This window comes from Mesoplodon densirostris, chromosome 11 (assembly GCF_025265405.1).
Source record: "Mesoplodon densirostris isolate mMesDen1 chromosome 11, mMesDen1 primary haplotype, whole genome shotgun sequence".
NCBI lineage: Eukaryota > Metazoa > Chordata > Mammalia > Artiodactyla > Ziphiidae > Mesoplodon > Mesoplodon densirostris.
In genome coordinates, this window is record NC_082671.1 from 74,149,840 (window position 1) to 74,166,773 (window position 16,934).

Sequence of the window (16,934 nt, forward strand, 5' to 3'; positions counted from 1 at the left end):
TTCTAGGCCTCAGGAGCATTACATTTTTCACTCAAGGAAGCAAAGTCATTAAATTTGTACTTTGAAAATATTTCTACGGCTGAGTAAAGCAAAATAGAATGGCAAGGGGCACCCCTGAGGGAAAGGTGATCAAGGATGAATCTGCTAAGGTATCAGGGAAAGAGAGATGGTGAGGATAGAGCAAGGAAGGAGATGAGTGTGAAAAATAATAGATAAAATCTCTAGGAGTTGGTTTTGGCAATGATGTGAGGGGTGAGGAGAGGGGGGTGTCAAGCTTGATTCAAAGGTCCTAGCTTCAGTGACAGGTTAAACCTTGACGCTACTAACCACAAAAAGGCAGGAGTCGGACCGTTATTTAGGAAGAGAAAATGGTGCATTTGATTTTGATCAGTTTGAGTTGAAGGTGGCTGTGAAAGAGCCAAATGAAGATAGTTGGATTTAAGAGTAAGAAGCTCTGGGGCTTCCCCGGTGGCGCAGTGGTTGAGAGTCCGCCTGCCGATGCAGGGGACACGGGATTGTGCCCCTGTCTGGGAAGATCCCACATACCACGGAGCGGCTGGGCCTGTAAGCCATGGCCGCTGAGCCTGAGCGTCCCCAGCCTGGGCTCCGCAATGGGAGAGGCCACAACAGTGAGAGGCCCGCTTACCGCAAAAAAAAAAAAAAGAGTAAGAAGCTCTGGAAAGTAGTCTGATATGGAGATGGGTGATGATCTTCCCCTCAGTGGTATTTGAAGCTGTTGAGTTAGATTCCATCATCCAAGGATACGACGTAGAGCAAAAAGAGGGGGCCAAGGATGGGAGTTTGGGAGCCCAGCATTCAGGGGAGGCAGAGGGAGGGGAGCCCCATGAAGGAGGCGGGGAAGAAATGTCCAGAGGGAAGAAAACAGCCAGGAGACTAGTGTTACAGAAGCTAAAGGCTTCAAAAAGTTTCAGTGGGGCTGGGGAAGGGCCAGCAGCGTGGCAGCTGGGGGAGCGGCTGGCTGAATTTTGTAGAGTCCAGCCTATGCAGCTAGGGTCAGTGCTTGAATCGGAAAACTGAGACTTTCTGAACAATGACCATCACAAAAGGGAAAAAGGGAGATGCCTTTAGCTGAGCATCTACCACGAACCAGGCACTTTACGGTACTATCTTATTTGTCAATACATCCATTCTTAGAGGCAGGGGGTGGGGATTCTATTCTTGCCCTTTTACTGATAAGGAAATTGAGGCTCAGAGAAGTTATGCCTTGGTCAAGCCATACTGAACTGGAGCTTGAACTCTGTTTTGCCTGGTTGTAAAACCCTTTGTCTTTCTAATTTATACCTGGTGGGCAAATGCCCCGCCTACCCTTTCCACATTCAGTGTGCCACGTGGAAGTATCACCAGTCCCTGCTTCCCTGGGGCCTCACCTCCTGAATGGCAGCAGCCCGGCCTTGAGCCAAAAGCTGCGGAAGGAGGGAACCAGGGGAGTTCCCAGTCTGGAGCCATCCTTCTGCTGTCTGGTGACACCGACACCGGGGCCCCAGCAGAATAGCAAGCTTGTTGGCTCCTGTCTGGCTGTTAGTGGTGATGTATGAATAAGCAAAGAAGACAGCTTCATTTTCCTAAGTTAACTTGTGCCGAGAGTAAGGAAGACGGGAAACAGTGCACTTAATCATATCCACAGGGCCAGCGCAGAAAACAATGACAGAGCCTTTTCTGTTCATCACAGTGTTTTATTATAATAACTCCTATTATAGAGGAGACAGGCGGTGTGGAATGCTGAGGGCGGCAGCACACCAGCATCCCGTGTCATCTCCCTGAGAGGAATCCCTGGGATTGTACCTCTTAATGGGATAGCAAGCCCAGGATGGGTTTGCATCATCAGGATTAAGGCTCTAGACTTTGACCTCTGGAGACCAGGCTGTAGCTGCCACCTGGCTGGTGAGCTGGGATTGCCAGAGCTGTGAGAATAAGCTGTCTCGTATGTGCTGTCACCGGGGACCTGAGGACGACTATGCCCAGAACAGTGTTCCAGGGCAGCACTGCTACCCGAAAAGCTTTGGGGGAAGCTTGACAGCTTGGAGGTCTGTGTGGAAGGGGCAGGTGTGGCCTGCAGTGTGGCAGGGGCTGCTGTAGACAGGAAACGGGCATCCCCCACTCTCCCCATAGAATCCACTATTCCCTGCCCTCCATTCCTCCTACTTATCAGCGTTTCTGTCATTGCAAGTACCGTGCTGCTTCATAATTGTTTACCTGTCTCCTTCCAACTGCCTCTAGGGTGCAGACTATGTTTTATCTGTCTTTGATTCCTTAGTATTTTGTGTGGTATCTGACACAAAGCAAACCCTCAATCGATATCAAACTGAACGAAAGTGTAGGTAGGGTAAGGATTGTGTCAGCTAAGGAAGGGAGGGGACAGCTGAGACCGAAGATGCCGAACCCAGGCCAATGGGGCAGAATATTGGGCCAGGGAATTCTGGGTATGATGATAAGAGTAGATACCTACTGAACATTTTACTATTTTCTGGGCGTTGGTAGTGGTGATGTTTGAATAAGCAAAGAACACAGCTTCATTTTCACAAATTAACTTGTGCCTAGAGAAAAAAAACGTTTAATTCTGAGGTGTGTACTTTCGTCAACGCCATGTTATAAATGAATGAAGAAACAGGCACAGAGAGGTTAAGTAACTTGTCTGAAGTCACACAGCTAGCACCTGGGTGAGGAGCCAGGATTGGAAACCAGGCAGACTGGCTCTGCCATACACTTTCTTCACCACTTTACTGTACTCAAGAAGTGTAGCACTGGAGGCGGCCACTGAATTCTGCTGGTTGATGCGCTAAATTTAGACACCACATGAGTTTTATTGTTTGCTAGGGGCCCTGCAAGGGAACCTCACTGATGACCAAAGCTGGGACAGAGCTCCCAGACCCTGATCAATAATTCTCAAATTTTAATGTGCATCCAGATTACCTGGGGATTTTTTTTTTTAATGCAGATTACTAGACCCAGTGGCCAGAGTTCTTTCTTTTTTTTCTTTTTTTTTTTTTTTTTTTGCGGTACGCAGGCCTCTCACTACAGTGGCCTCTCCCGTTGCGGAGCACAGGCTCCAGACATGCAGGCTCAGCGGCCATGGTTCATGGGCCCAGCCGCTCCACGGCATGTGGGATCTTCCCGGACTGGGGCACGAACCCGCGTACCCTGAATCGGCAGGCGGACTCTCAACCACTGCGCCACCAGGGAAGCCCCCAGAGTTCTTATTGAGAAGTGTTATGTGATGAGGGAATTAGTATGTGATATTACCCCCATACTCTCAGATCCTGAGAGATAAGACAAAGGAGAGCAAAATGTCACCTTATTTTACTGATAAAAGTTAAATTGGAGGTTTTGACTTAGATGTGCATCTACGGTGGATATTCATAATACCAACCCCAGAGCTGGAATCGCCCACCCTGTCACAGGAAGCGTGGGGCGACTTCAGCCTCATCCGGAGGGGACCTGCCCTGTACAACTGATCCAAGGTGGAGCTCTGCTGGCACACTGGCTCCTGGGTGGGAGGAAGAGGAAGGAATGGCTAGGCCACCTGAACTCGGTTCTCTCTGAAACTCACCAGGTCAGGTAACTCCTTCCCTGCCCTTGGGGAAGAGGAAGGATTGGGGTAAGAAGCCAGGAAATCCCTCCTTCACAAAAGGAAAGATGTAGAGGGAAGCAGCCTTCCGGTCACAGTTAACTTCACAGTTGAGGCTTGGGAATCTGCACTTTTAACAAGAAGCCCAGGTGTTTCTGTAGCAGTTGGTCCTCAGACCACACTTAAAGAAACAAACTTCTAGAAGGACTTGTGCTAGATGGCCAAAAGAAAACCATTTGGATGGGGTCACTGTCTTTCAGAAGCTGACCGATGAGCTTGAATGATGATATTTAAGAAGAGCTATTACAGGGGCTTCCCTGGTGGCGCAGTGGTTGGGAGTCCGCCTGCCGATGCAGGGGACACAGGTTCGTGCCCCGGTCCGGGAAGATCCCACATGCCACGGAGCGGCTGGGCCCGTGGGCCATGGCCGCTGAGCCTGCGCGTCCGGAGCCTGTGCTCCGCAACGGGAGAGGCCACAACAGTGAGAGGCCTGCGTACCGCAAAAAAAAAAGAAGAGCTATTTTTAATATGCCCCAGCCCCTGTGGTTAGCCCTTAACACATATGAAGTCATTTAAACATGTGAAGTCACAGCAGTTAGATACTGGGGCAGAGAGAGGTTAAGTAATTTCTTCAAGGCTGCCCAGCTAAAAAGTGGCAGGGCTAGAAATTGGAACCAGGCAGCCTGGCTCCATCCAGCCTTCCCCTCTGGCTACACTGCTGCACGTGGTTCCCGAACCACGGACACAGACCTCTGCAGGGGTGAAGGCAGTTAGCCCAGGGTATTCACAAGCCCACTTGCAAAGCCCAGCTGTCGCTTTAATCATCGACAAAGCAGCTAATGAATTCATCTAAAAAAGCAAAATGAAATCTTAGTAGCTGTTTATTATTTTGCCTTCTCAACCAGTGGATATTAAAATTACAGCTATCATGGTGCTAATTAAGGATTTTGTTTTCTTAACCTTAAAGAGGACTTGCCTATGTGAAAGGGCCGCTTGCCACCATCAAAGGATATGCAGCCCAGGTGCAAAGTGACAGAAGGAGAATTTGGATGTTATTCTTTGAGATAACATGGCTTAAGGTTAACCATGCAAAATTACTCCTTCTCTGAAGATGAAGCCCTTGAGTTGAAGGCTCCAGTAGAGCAACCCATATAAAAGATGCTTTCAGGTGCTGCCACCCCATCTTTGCAGTTTTCCATGCAACTGAGGAAGATGCCAGAGTTCCCAGAGCTGACTGAGAGAATATGTTGATGTTGGCGAATGGGGAGAGGATGAAATGCTTTGCAACCTCAGCAATGTGGGGACACTAATACACTAACATAAGTGGTCTCCATTCAGGAGAGATTTACGCACCAGATGTCATTTATTTAGCAGACATTTATTCATGCCTATTAGTGTGTTAGATATTATGCAGTCCTTGCCCTTGGACAACTGGAGAGGTGGACATTTACAGATGAGGTGTGTGTGCTTGAATATCACCCATTCCGTCCTTGACAGGACATAAGTCAGCCGATGGCAAAAATACCGGGAGGAAGCGCTAAGTAGAGATGTCCCCCCATCTCATGCGGGAATTCACAGTCTGCTTCTTGCTAGAGATGGGCCTTTACTGGTAGGGAGTGGCAGGGGGCAAGGCTGGTGGGAGCTGTATGAGTAAGACATGGAGATGAGGGCACAAGCAGTGAAACTATGCATTTTCGTGTGGCTGTTAGAAAATTCATCTGAAGGAGCAGGTCGAGGCAGAATACAGTTCACGGAATATCCGAAAGTGGAACTTGGACTTTCAGATGGCTGAAGATTACCTTTCCTGAAGTTCACATGGCCACCCTGAATTCCATGAAACATTATTCCCCTTTATCGGTTCTGAGCACATGACACCCTTCTTTCATCATGCCAAAAAAAAACCATGGTGGCGCCAACCAGGGGTCATTAGTAACAGTGAACCAGCTCCCCCAAGGACCCCACGTGCCCTTTGAGTCCCAGCCTCAGAGTGAGGTTATTAAACAGGCTCTCTAACAAGGTTACAGCATCAAGACTCAGCACACGGCTTTCTCGGCTGAGGGCGCTGCGCCTTTCAGATCTGTTTTGCACGAACGTCCCAAGCTTGTTGCGTGTGGAATTGATGAGCTCTTGCACTTTCTGAATTGGCGATCTGTTTTTCTGAAGGGTTCTACACGTTTTGGTTGTGATTATATACAGTGACACAGTGGGTGGTAGTATTTCTCCTATGCCGCTAATTTATGGATTTGTGCTGGGGCAGTGATTTAGATGGGAGCTCGATAAATTGATCAAATAAATTACACCAAACCCACACACCATCATTTCAGGGAGCTGTCATCACACCAAAGAGGTTCTGTGTCACCCAGCGTGGTATTCCAGGAGAACCGTTGTGTTTTCTTCACGGGTTGCTAGGCTTTCATTTGGTCAGAAAGGGCTTTATTTCTCAGACTGGCCAACAATATAAGGATTTTAGCTCCAGAAGACATCAGTTAGCCGTGGAAGACAGTGCCCATTAGTCCTGGGACCTTTAGCAAGTTACTTAAATTTCTGAGTCTCATGGGGCCTCCCTGGTGGTGCAGTGGTTGAGCGTCCACTTGCCGATGTAGGGGACACGGGTTCGTGCCCCAGTCTGGGGGGATCCCACATGCCGCGGAGCTGCTAGGCCTGTGAGCCCTGGCCGCTGAGCCTGCGTGTCCGGAGCCTTGCTCTGCAACGGGAGAGGCCACAGCAGTGAGAGGCCCGCATACCACACACACACAAAAAAATTTCTGAGTCTCAGTATCTCATCCTGTAAAATGTGGGCTTATAATTTCTACCTCAAACGTTTGTTGTAAAGGTAAGCAGTAATGCGGAGACAGTGGAAAGAATCTGGATGTCAGATAACTATAGATTCATATCCTGGCTCCAGGATATGCAAGTTATACAAATCATGGTCCTCAGTTTCCTAGTTTGTAAAATGCTGTTGATAATAGTTGCAAGGGAATACCTTCTGCACATGGCATGATAGGCTTGCCTAATAGAAGATAGTTGATTCTGATGGCTACCTGCCCCACCTAGAAGGCCTGAGTCCAGAAACATTAACACTCTAAGAAATTGGGGTGAGCGGAGGACTCACCTGAGGTGCTAAAGCTGCTCAGAAATTGATTGAGAGACCTGACTCGCCTTTGATGTTGGCCTCAGTACAGTAGAGGGCGAGGCCCAGGTCAAAGCCAAGCGCTGGGGACAGAGAAGCAATTGTTCCTCTAGAAAACACACCTGCCTTGACATGATGCTTGTTGACAAAAGACAGAGTGGTTGTGAGAGTAAAAACGCTGCAAGAATGTGGCTCTTTTCTGGGGGCTCCCTTCTCATTAACCAAGGGTCCTTTCTTCCTCTCTGAGTGAGAAAATTACCTCAGCTCCTGCCTCAAAAGCCAGTAAATTAATATACATTGGGAAATAGTGAACTGGAACATTTGAAGAAGAGTATGTCAGTAAATAAATATGTGTTACGTGAGTTAAGAGATAGATGGACAGATGGACGGATGAATAGTTTTGGATTCTGGCTTTGTCACAGATTAACTGGATGACCTTGGACAAGTTAATTAAGTACTTACTCTGGGCGACCTCCATTTCTTTTCTATAAAATAGGGATAATGAAAATGGCTGGGCTGCCTAAGTGTGAGAATTAAACATATTAATACAAGTGAAGCATTTAGATAAGAGTTTGGCACCTCAGAAAAGCTCCCAATAGCAAAATCTGTGTTACGATGATTTGCCATTGTTGTATCTGCTGTTCAGTACTCACTGTCCCACGTGGCTTGGCTTCTTTTAAGACCTTTGCATTCTCTGTACTTCACAGGTCAACAGGTCCTGGGCCTGGTAGAGAACCAGAGTGATTGGTACCTCGGAAACCTGTGGAAAAATCACCGCCCTTGGCCTGCCCTTGGAAGGGGCTACAACACAGGTAAATCATGATGGTGGCTTGCTGGGGGTGGGACAGGAGGTGGGCCAAAGCACGGGAGAAGGCCACCTGGTTGTCTTAGTTCTGCACTGGATGGTACATAAGCCGTTGGCCTTCTGGTTCTTGCTTAGGGCTGCAGCTACAGGCAAAGTCGCTACTGGGCCATGGCAGTCCATGGCATTCTCACCAAAAAGCCCCTCTCCTGACTGACTGTCAGCCCCAGATCCAGCGGGACAGCTTTACGAGTGTGACCTGTAGGTTCCTTGGCTCTGTTAATAGAGACTAGAGATCATCGTGTCCACTTTAGGTCCCCAGGGTCTGTGTGCATCCTCAGCATTCAAGATTCATCTTTGTATGGGGAGCAAAGTTGCTGATGTGTATTGACTCAAAGTTTCTTGTCAGAAGTGACATAATTTCTTTTTTGTTTTATTTTGTTTTGTTTTTTCCCTTTTTTTGTATAATTGAAGTATAGTTGATTTACAATGTTGTGTTAGTTTCAGGTGTACAGCAGTGATTCAGTTATACGTGCATATATATCTTTTTGTTTCAGATTCTTTTCCCTCATGGGTTATTAGAAAATATTGAATATCGTTCCCTGTGCTATACAGTAGGTCCTTGTTGGTTATCTATTTTATATATAGTAGTGTGTATATGTTAATCCCAAACTCCTAATTTATCCCTCCCCCCTCCCTTTCCACTTTGGTAACCATAAGTTTGTTTTCTGTCTCTAGGGCTATTTCTGTTTTGTACCTAAGTTCATTTGTATCATTTTTTTTTTAGATTCCACATATAAGTGATGTCATATGATATTTGTCTTTTTCTATCTGGCTTACTTAGTATGATAATCTCTCGGTCCATCCATGTTGCTGCAAATGGCATTATTTCATCCCTTTTTTTTTTTTTTTTTTTTTTTTTTTTTTTCCTTTTTTTGCGGTATGCGGGCCTCTCACTGTTGTGGCCTCCCCCGTCGCGGAGCACAGGCTCCAGACGCGCAGGCTCCGGACGCGCAGGCTCAGCGGCCATGGCTCACGGGCCCAGCCGCTCCGCGGCATATGGGATCCTCCCAGACCGGGGCACGAACCCGTATCCCCTGCATCGGCAGGCGGACTCTCAACCACTTGCGCCACCAGGGAGGCCCTTTCATCCCTTTTTTATGGCCGAGTAGTATTCCATTGTATATATATACCACATCTTTATTCATTTGTCTCTCAAGGGACATTTAGGTTGCTCCCGTGTCTCGGCTATTGTAAATAGTGCCACAGTGAACATTGGGGTGCATGTATCTTTTCAAGGAAATGACATAATTTCTGCTAACATGAAATTGGCTAAAGCATATCATGTGGTCGTGCTCACCTTCAAGTAGTGTGGCCAAGTGCAACCCGACCATGTGCCTGGAAGGAGAAAAGGCAGAAATATTTGGTAATTGGTACTTAGGGATACCACAGCCCCTAAACACCATGCGTCTGAAATCAAATCCATTGTCTACCTTCCTGCTAACCCAAAATGTGCACCTCCTCTTTTCTTTCTGTCTCTGTTAATAGCATCATTCATTCATTCATTCTTTGTGCAGCTCTTGTCTGTCTAATGCTTACTGTGCACTAGGCCCTATGCTAATACACCAGACACAGCCCATGACCTCATGGAGCTTATAAAGGATGAAACTAGAGCAACCTCCCTCTCCTGAGGCCCAGGTCCTGCCACTGTCTACCTAGGAAATGCCTCTGAATTCTGCCTCTTCCCCTCCATCCTCTTTGCCACTACCTGGAGCTGGGACGTGGAGCTCCGGGGGCAGTAGGGTAGGTCAGGCCAAGAAGGGCTGGAACTTGGCATCTGGGACCAGCTGTACTGAGTTGGGGCAGGGGTCTGGGGATGGCGCCACCTGAAGGTGATAGGTGGTAGCCTGTCCTGGACGCTAAGGTCAGTCTGCAGTGGTAAGAGCCAGACTCAACTCTGAGAGCTGAGGGTCGGATTCCTGAGAGGTCAGATGCAAACATGGAGCCCCAGAGGCCACAGGGAAAAGGCTGAGTGAGAGTCAAGCTTCCAGAAGTGAAAGTTCAGAGATCAGGTCAGAGTGGGGTCAAAGCTGGAATAAGACAAGGAAAGAAAGGTCCAGGGTCAGTGTCCTGTGCAGCCAGAGATTAGGGTGGCCTTCATTGAAAGCTGTCCTTTGAACTGGGGGGACATTCCTTTAGCCAACATTTGCCAGAACGTCCAGGCATGCCTCACGGGATGTAACACCTACCAGGCATCACAGCCTGCAGGGGTTGCAATGGAAGAATTGTAACCACCAGCCCTTCACAGACCCAGGCTGCATCCTGGAGGCTGTGCTGGGCATTCACCCGTGAGTTGCTGGATGGTGGGAAATTCTGGGGAGCCCCTGAGAGGGGCCAGGTTCAGCGAGGGGGCCCAAAGGGGCTCAGAGCAGCAGCTTTTCTTAGCTGATTTAGAGGTATTTCAGTGTTTTAATAATGGGTAAGCCTCTGCATCCCAACTAAGTATTGACCAGGTGCTGTCCCTGGTGCGTTCTAGGTGTTCGTCTCATCTGATCCTCACACTAACCTCTTGAGGCAGGGGCTGTTCTTATCTCTACTTTATCCCCAGGAAACTCAAGCTTAGAGAGTGAGAGGATGTAGTCTGATAAGTAAGGAGCCTGCTATTAACTGCTAACCTTCCTACTTTGAACTTTAGTGGCTTCAGGATCAAGAATACTTTTTTTAAAATGTGGAGTCCTAGACTCTTGAAAGGTCTGGGGAGGGGTCCAGGATTCTGCACTAAAGGAAGCCTCCAGGATGTTTCTGGAGCAGAAGGTCCAAGGGTCTGCTCTGATAAAACGTGGCACCCCATTACCCCTTCCTGCAAGCTTCCCCAGGAACTGTTTTCTCAGCGCATTTGAGGCTGGACCCTTTAGGAGCCCACAGTGGGCCAATGAGAGGGCTCCCCATGCTGCTTTTGCTCAGCAAATGATCACCTCATGTTGATCTCCTGTGCCTGGGCTTCCACACATTCACTCCCGGCTTTCCTAAAGCTCGGGACACCCATGCTTATAAGGTGGGAGAAGGGGCATCTCAGGTAAGCCCTGCTGTGTGTTTAGTTCCTGCCTTCCACAGCATAGAATAATAGAAAATGTCACATGGAGATAAACTGCCGTGCCTCTAGGACACAGCATCGGGGTCATGGTTATCTACGTCAAACAAAAACCACCGGTCATCAATCTGGGTTTGCAGGAGGGAGAACAATGTAGCACACTGGGGAATTTATTATGACCAAAATGGCATGTCCCCTCCTTCAGGAGACAGACAGGTACCTAAACCCTCTGCAGCCCCTACTTGATATACCAAGGCAGTGAGTTGCTTCCCTTTCTTGCTGCTTCTAAAAGGGCAGAGCAGATGGGAAAAAGCCCTGTTAGAAGTGATGTGCCCATTTAAATAAGCCAGTGACACCAAGTGATCATTAGAAAAGGATTTCTGCGACATCAAAATGCATTGACTTTCATGCTGGGGATTTGTTATTTTAAGACTGAGGATTCTGCCACACATCAGTGGATGAGTCATCCAGACACTTAGATTCTAATGGAAATTGTCAGGACTCCACTGGAGAGAACCTGCTCCCCTGAATCCCAGCACATCTCAAGCCTCCAGACGGGGTATCTCCAGCCCAGCCCCGTGCTGAGCCTTCAGTTTGGTGCTGGGAAACCAAGACAGGTCTGGTTATGCTGGAATTTAGCCATTTATTCTCTGGGAGCTTGGCCAAGTTGCTTCACCTCCTTGAACCTTAGTTCTCTCCCTTATAAAACAGGATAAATAACAACAGCACCTAGTGTGTGAGGGTTAATGAGGTAACTTGTTTAATGAACTTAGCCTGTGTCCTGTTGCATTTTTCTGCCACTTATTTCATCAGGGAATGGGATCCACCTGCTTTAAAAATGGTGGTTACCCGGTTCCCTAGGGTTTGCTGAGGTCTTCTAAGCTCTCAGGTCAGAAAGAACCAGTACATTTTCTTGCTTTTCCCCAAATATAATGCAGTCACCTTGCAGTTTTTAATCTCTCCACTAACTAGAAAAGGTTAACTTTTCATATCATTTGAGAAAAAAATGACAATGTTAGTTTGTATATCAGCCGATTCTACTTTGAAAACCGCCAGACAATGCATAAAATGTTGGAGCTGGAAGATCTGCCTTTAAGACTTGACCTTGACGCTTTTCAACTTTGTGCCTTTGGAGAGCTGCTCAAGCTCTCCAAGCCTTGGGTTCCTCATCTGTGATCAGAGAATGATAGTCCTACCCCAGAGCCCGCTGTGAGGCTCCAAGGTGGTGGTATAGTTACAGGGGAGCTGGTCAACCCAAGTGCTTTTGGAAGTTGGTGGTTGTTTTTCTCTCTCCTCCTGACCACAGCCTAGTATCTGTTTTCAAGTCATTCAGGTTCAGCCACATTTATCAGATACAGCTGCATTCACCAGGCATCCTACAAGGCACCTTACCATGCGTCATCTTTGTTAATTCCTAGAATTTTCTTGTATGCTAGACACTGGCCTTTGAAGAGCCAGCCAGTTTCCCTTCCTCTTTGTTTTTCTTTCCCAGTCTGCTTGCACAAAGCCCCCAGGATCCTAAAAGATGAGGGAAGATCTGCCCACCTCTCCCACTCATCCCCCTCCCTTCTTCCTGGAGCGGTTTACAACTTAATTCCCTATTAAGGGAGCTGCTAAACCACAGCAGCTGTGGATGTGCAGACAGACGCCGCTCAGGGTCCTTGCTACAGCCATTCAGGTGGAATAAAGGAAAACTCCCATATCCTTGCGCAGAGATGTGTCCATCGCCGACCATTCTGTCAGTTCATCATCTCCTACGTGCAGGCAGCTGTCTGCAGGACTTTAAAAAACAAACAAATAAAACCAAGATTATGATAGTCTCATAAAGATTCAGCCCACTTCAGTTCATATGGCTGAGAGTGAGTATCTTAAAAACAAACACCGGCAAAGAAGAGAAAGGAAAAGAGAGCTCCAAGTAGCAGGTGATTGGAGAAGGGGCCGGGGAAGGCAGGCCAGTAGAAAGAAGATGGCACGTTTACAGGAGGCTTGTCCGCACAGGATCCCAGACGTTACTCACGGAGAGGATGTGTCCTCCCTGAGACATATTAAGGATATAATATTAACCAGAAGATGTGCTTTAAGGAACAATTTAAAAATAAAATGCATCCTGTTCCTTTCAGTCCCCAAATTAGGCCAGAGACAGGCAGATGGAGGCCTGGCTCTCCAGGGAGGGAGGAAGAATTTCTCTAGGAATCCTTATCTACAGAACAACAAAATTGGGACATTCAAGGACTGACTCACCTCTGAGGTTGGAGCAAACTGGGCTGTGAAGAAGTAAAGGGAAGGAAATTCATGGTAAAGTCAGACACCGTGGCAAATTCCACGGTGGCGATCAAAGGAGCCAACATTTGACAACTTGCTCAAGAGCTGTTAAAGAAATAGCTTTAGTGGGACAACTGGCAGTGTGGGATGTAGGTCTACCCTCTGCTCTCCCTCTGGCACCTGGCATTCTGCAACCCTAGGCAAGTCTTTTCATTTCCCTGAGCCCTCTTTGTCTCTTGGGTCAAGAACCAAGATCTCTTCATGCTCTGAAGGAATATTGGGATTGGATGATTTCTGTCTGTAATAAATACGTCCAGAGAAACCAGATTTAAATGTAGTTTCTTCCTGCAGCACATGCTACTGAGTGCCTGTTATTTGGGGCAGAAAATGATTTTTTAAAATGTGATACCAATTGGGCTTCCCTGGTGGTGCAGTGGTTAAGAATCCTCCTGCCAATGCAGGGGACACAGGGTCGATCCCTGGTCCGGGGAGATCCCACATGCCACGGAGCAACAAAGCCCATGCACCACAACTACTGAGCCTGCACTCTAGAGCCCACAAGCCACAACTACTGAAGCCTGTGCGCCTAGAGCCCACGCTCCGCAACAAGAGATGCCCCCACTCACCGCAACTAGAGAAAGCCCACTCACAGCAGCGAAGACCCAAGACAGCCAAAAAAAATAAATAAATTTATTTTTTTAAAAAAGATGATTGTCTAGTAGAGGACAGTTTACTTATCTGTAAATAAATTCAGTGTGACCTGAGCCTCTAGCCTGACTGAGATTCAGAGTTGAACATCAGCCCTGCCATAACCCTGGACCAGCATTTTCTAGACTAATTCTAGGAGATATTGCAGGTGATGGTAGTATGTGTTCAGAAACTGTGAACCGTGGACAGCTAAGGTTGAGAAATCTGCATATTGCATCCCTCCCTTGGAGATTCAGATTTCATGTTGGCATATTAGAGATGCTGGAAAGTCCAGAAGTAAAGCTGTTAAACCCACCAGCATTCCCCATTCTTACTTGATCGTAGAACTATGGAAACAAGTTTGGAAACAACCGCCCCTACCTATGTGAACTTGGAGGACAGAGATGATCACTTTTTGAGCTCTGTATCCCAAGCCCTTGGTGTAGAAGTATTTAAATGGAGTTTGTAGAATAATCCCTATGAAAGATGCTTGCTGTTCAAGGAACGGTTCATGTGACACCACACTTAATAGAAATGTTACTGACTTTTGTTCTGCAGGTTCTCATTCATTTTTCTACTATAAGGACATAGGCACCATAAAATTGTACCTTCTTAATCAACATCCTCTGTGTCGTTACGTATCTGAAGCCAGTCGCCAGCTAGCAGCCCTCCAGAACTTTCCATGGGAAGGAATGGGGTGTGAGATGGCTTTAAACCTCTCACCCTACTGATTGGTGGGTCGCCTCTAGCTAGCCCCAATTTCTGTCTTCAAGGGTGACATTCTAATTCAGATGACACGTTCTGGCTCTTATCAAACTATCAGAGGCTCACACCTCCACCTGGACACTTCCACCCACTTTTCTGAATCACTTAAAATGCCTGTTTAAGATGTTACTTTCCAGGCCCTCTCCAGGAGAGACTGAATCTGAATCTTTAAAGATGAGGCCCGGTAACCACTATTGTAAACATGCTGCCTACATGTTCTGATGCATACCAGCCTCCTAGGTCAGACTTGCATGGCCATTTGCACATCAAGCTCCAGTTGAACTTGAGTTCAACTGAAAAGCTCCATGAATGACTGTTCAGCCAAAGGTTCCCAATTCCGTGCTCCTGTAGTAGATTTATTGAGCCTAAAGCACAGACTTAATATTTATCTCTGGCGAGTGTTACCGGAGTTAGGCCAATCTTTGTGGCCTTTTATTTGACTTCATTTTAGTTTTCAACTTCAGGTCAACTGCAGAACTAATGAAAATGCCTTCTGTTCTTTCAGCCAGTGGCCTTGCCCCGTTTTTTGTAACAAATGTCTTGAGTGCCTCTTTTACAATCCTGGAATAAAATCCAAAGGTTACCTATATTACATGGTCTACAAATATAATGTCAGAAAAATCAATACAGTTCCCTAGCTATGATATAAAGAAAAAAAAGGAAATTCATTTACTATAAAATAATACTGACTGCAATGTGTAATTGCTCAGGCTTGGCTATAGTCAAAGACATAATGAAGTTAATGAAGTACTAGATGCTTGTATGCCTGTGCTCGGGAGAGAGCTGTCTTCAGTGTGGCAGCTACAAAGCAAGATGGTTCTAACGGGAGACTGGCGGTCCAGGTTCCGTGAGCGGGGTTTGCCATCTGTGAGAAGTTTTCCAATCTAGTGAACAACTCTTCAGGCAGCAGGAAGTACCATCTTTGCTTGATTTGTATTCCAAGTTCAGTGTCTGTTAAATGGTGCCCCAGAAAAGCACTCTGTTTTGGAAGTAGTATTAGTTTCAGGCTCAGATAGTTATGACAATTATACACAAGTATAACACGCACGTCCAGTGGGACCCAAGCAGGATGCAGGCATACTCTTCATTGGGCCAGCCTGTCCCAGAAAGGGATTCTATCCCCATTAAGAGTCATGAATCCGGGCTTCCCTGGTGGCGCAGTGGTTGAGAGTCCGCCTGCCGATGCAGGGGACGCGGGTTCGTGCCCCGGTGCGGGAGGATCCCACATGCCGCGGAGCAGCTGGGCCCGTGAGCCATGGCCGCTGGGCCTGCACGTCTAGAGCCTATGCTCCGCAACGGGAGAGTCCACGACAGTGAGAGGCCCACGTACCGCAAAAAAAAAAAAAAAAGAAGTGGGCCCCACAAGTGTGGCTTTTCAGCATCTTTTGATAGGAACTCTGTCTTCTGTCCAGTGAAGACACCTGGGGCTGAGGTCTCCCTCCCCAGAGCTGACCACTCATTTGTCTATTCACTAGGCAGATATTCATCCGACACCTTTCTTGGCCTGGGGATGCCACTGACCAAGACAAAATGGAGCCCTATTCATGGGAGGTGGCTTGTCCTTGTGGGAGAGAAACAGTCTTGCCCTGGTGTCCTTTGTTGCCACCTCCTCCTGGCCTCCTGCACCCACCCAGCGCCAGTCTTTCTGCCTTCCCTCTGTTCCTTGAACACGACCCCTGTGAGCCCCTCCAGCTGCAGACTGCAGCCTCATGCCCCCACCCTGCCTCTTCCTCCTCCACGGTGTTTATTGCCTTCTGGCCTATGACCATTCTGTCCATTTTCTTCTTAGTTATCTGTCTCTTTCCAGGAGGATGTAAGTTCCTCAAGGGTTGTAATAATTCTGTCTGTTAATTTTCCTGCTTTATCTCCCGTACCTAGAATCATTCCTGGCATATACTAGACATCGAGTAGGTATTTGTGGTCGAAGGAAATAAATAATTTTGGAAGATGCTGTTTTGAAGACAGTGACATAGAACAGCGGTTATCAGTGGGCGTGGGTGGCAGATTTGGTGCCCCAGGGGACATTGGCAGTGTCCAGAGACATTTTTAATTGTCACAACTAGCGAGATGCTCTTGGCCTTTAGTGGGTAAAGGCCAGGGAGGCTGCCACACATCCTGCAGTGAACAGGAGAGTCTCCTACAGCGACGAACTGTCCATCTCAAAATGTCAGTAGTTCTGAGTCTGGGAAACCCTGACATAATGTGATGGCTGGGAAGTATGGAGGGAATTGGATTCTTCTAGAAAGAGCCATGTTTTACAGAAGGGTTCTCTGAGCGAATAACATTTGAGCTAAAGACCTGAGGACTGGAAGTTGTAGTCATGCTACAAGATGGCTTGATCTACAAGATCTAGAATAATAGCACTCCAAGCAGAGAGAGAGGGGCAAGTGCAGAGACCCCCGAGCAGGAGTCAACCTGGATGTGTGTGTTCCTTTCACATCATCATGCCTCACCTCCCCTGGTCAAAGACACCAAGCAGGCCTTCCCCAAGCCCCAGATCATTAGCCCATGTCTGGGCCATTCCTGTTCCCCCTGCTACACTCTAGTAATGCTCAAATCAGATTCTCCAAAAGTTCAGATTCCGAATGCCATCGGTTCTGCCTTCCATGCC

At 47.5% G+C, this 16,934-nt stretch overlaps 1 protein-coding gene across 1 annotated transcript in view; it reads left to right on the top strand.

The window, feature by feature from the left end:
* LARGE1 (LARGE xylosyl- and glucuronyltransferase 1) overlaps nt 1-16,934 on the top strand; it is a 596,546-nt gene that overhangs the window by 476,882 nt on the left and 102,730 nt on the right. The window contains 1 exon segment of the mRNA XM_060112947.1: nt 7,424-7,528. Coding sequence (XP_059968930.1) covers nt 7,424-7,528 — 105 coding nt within the window.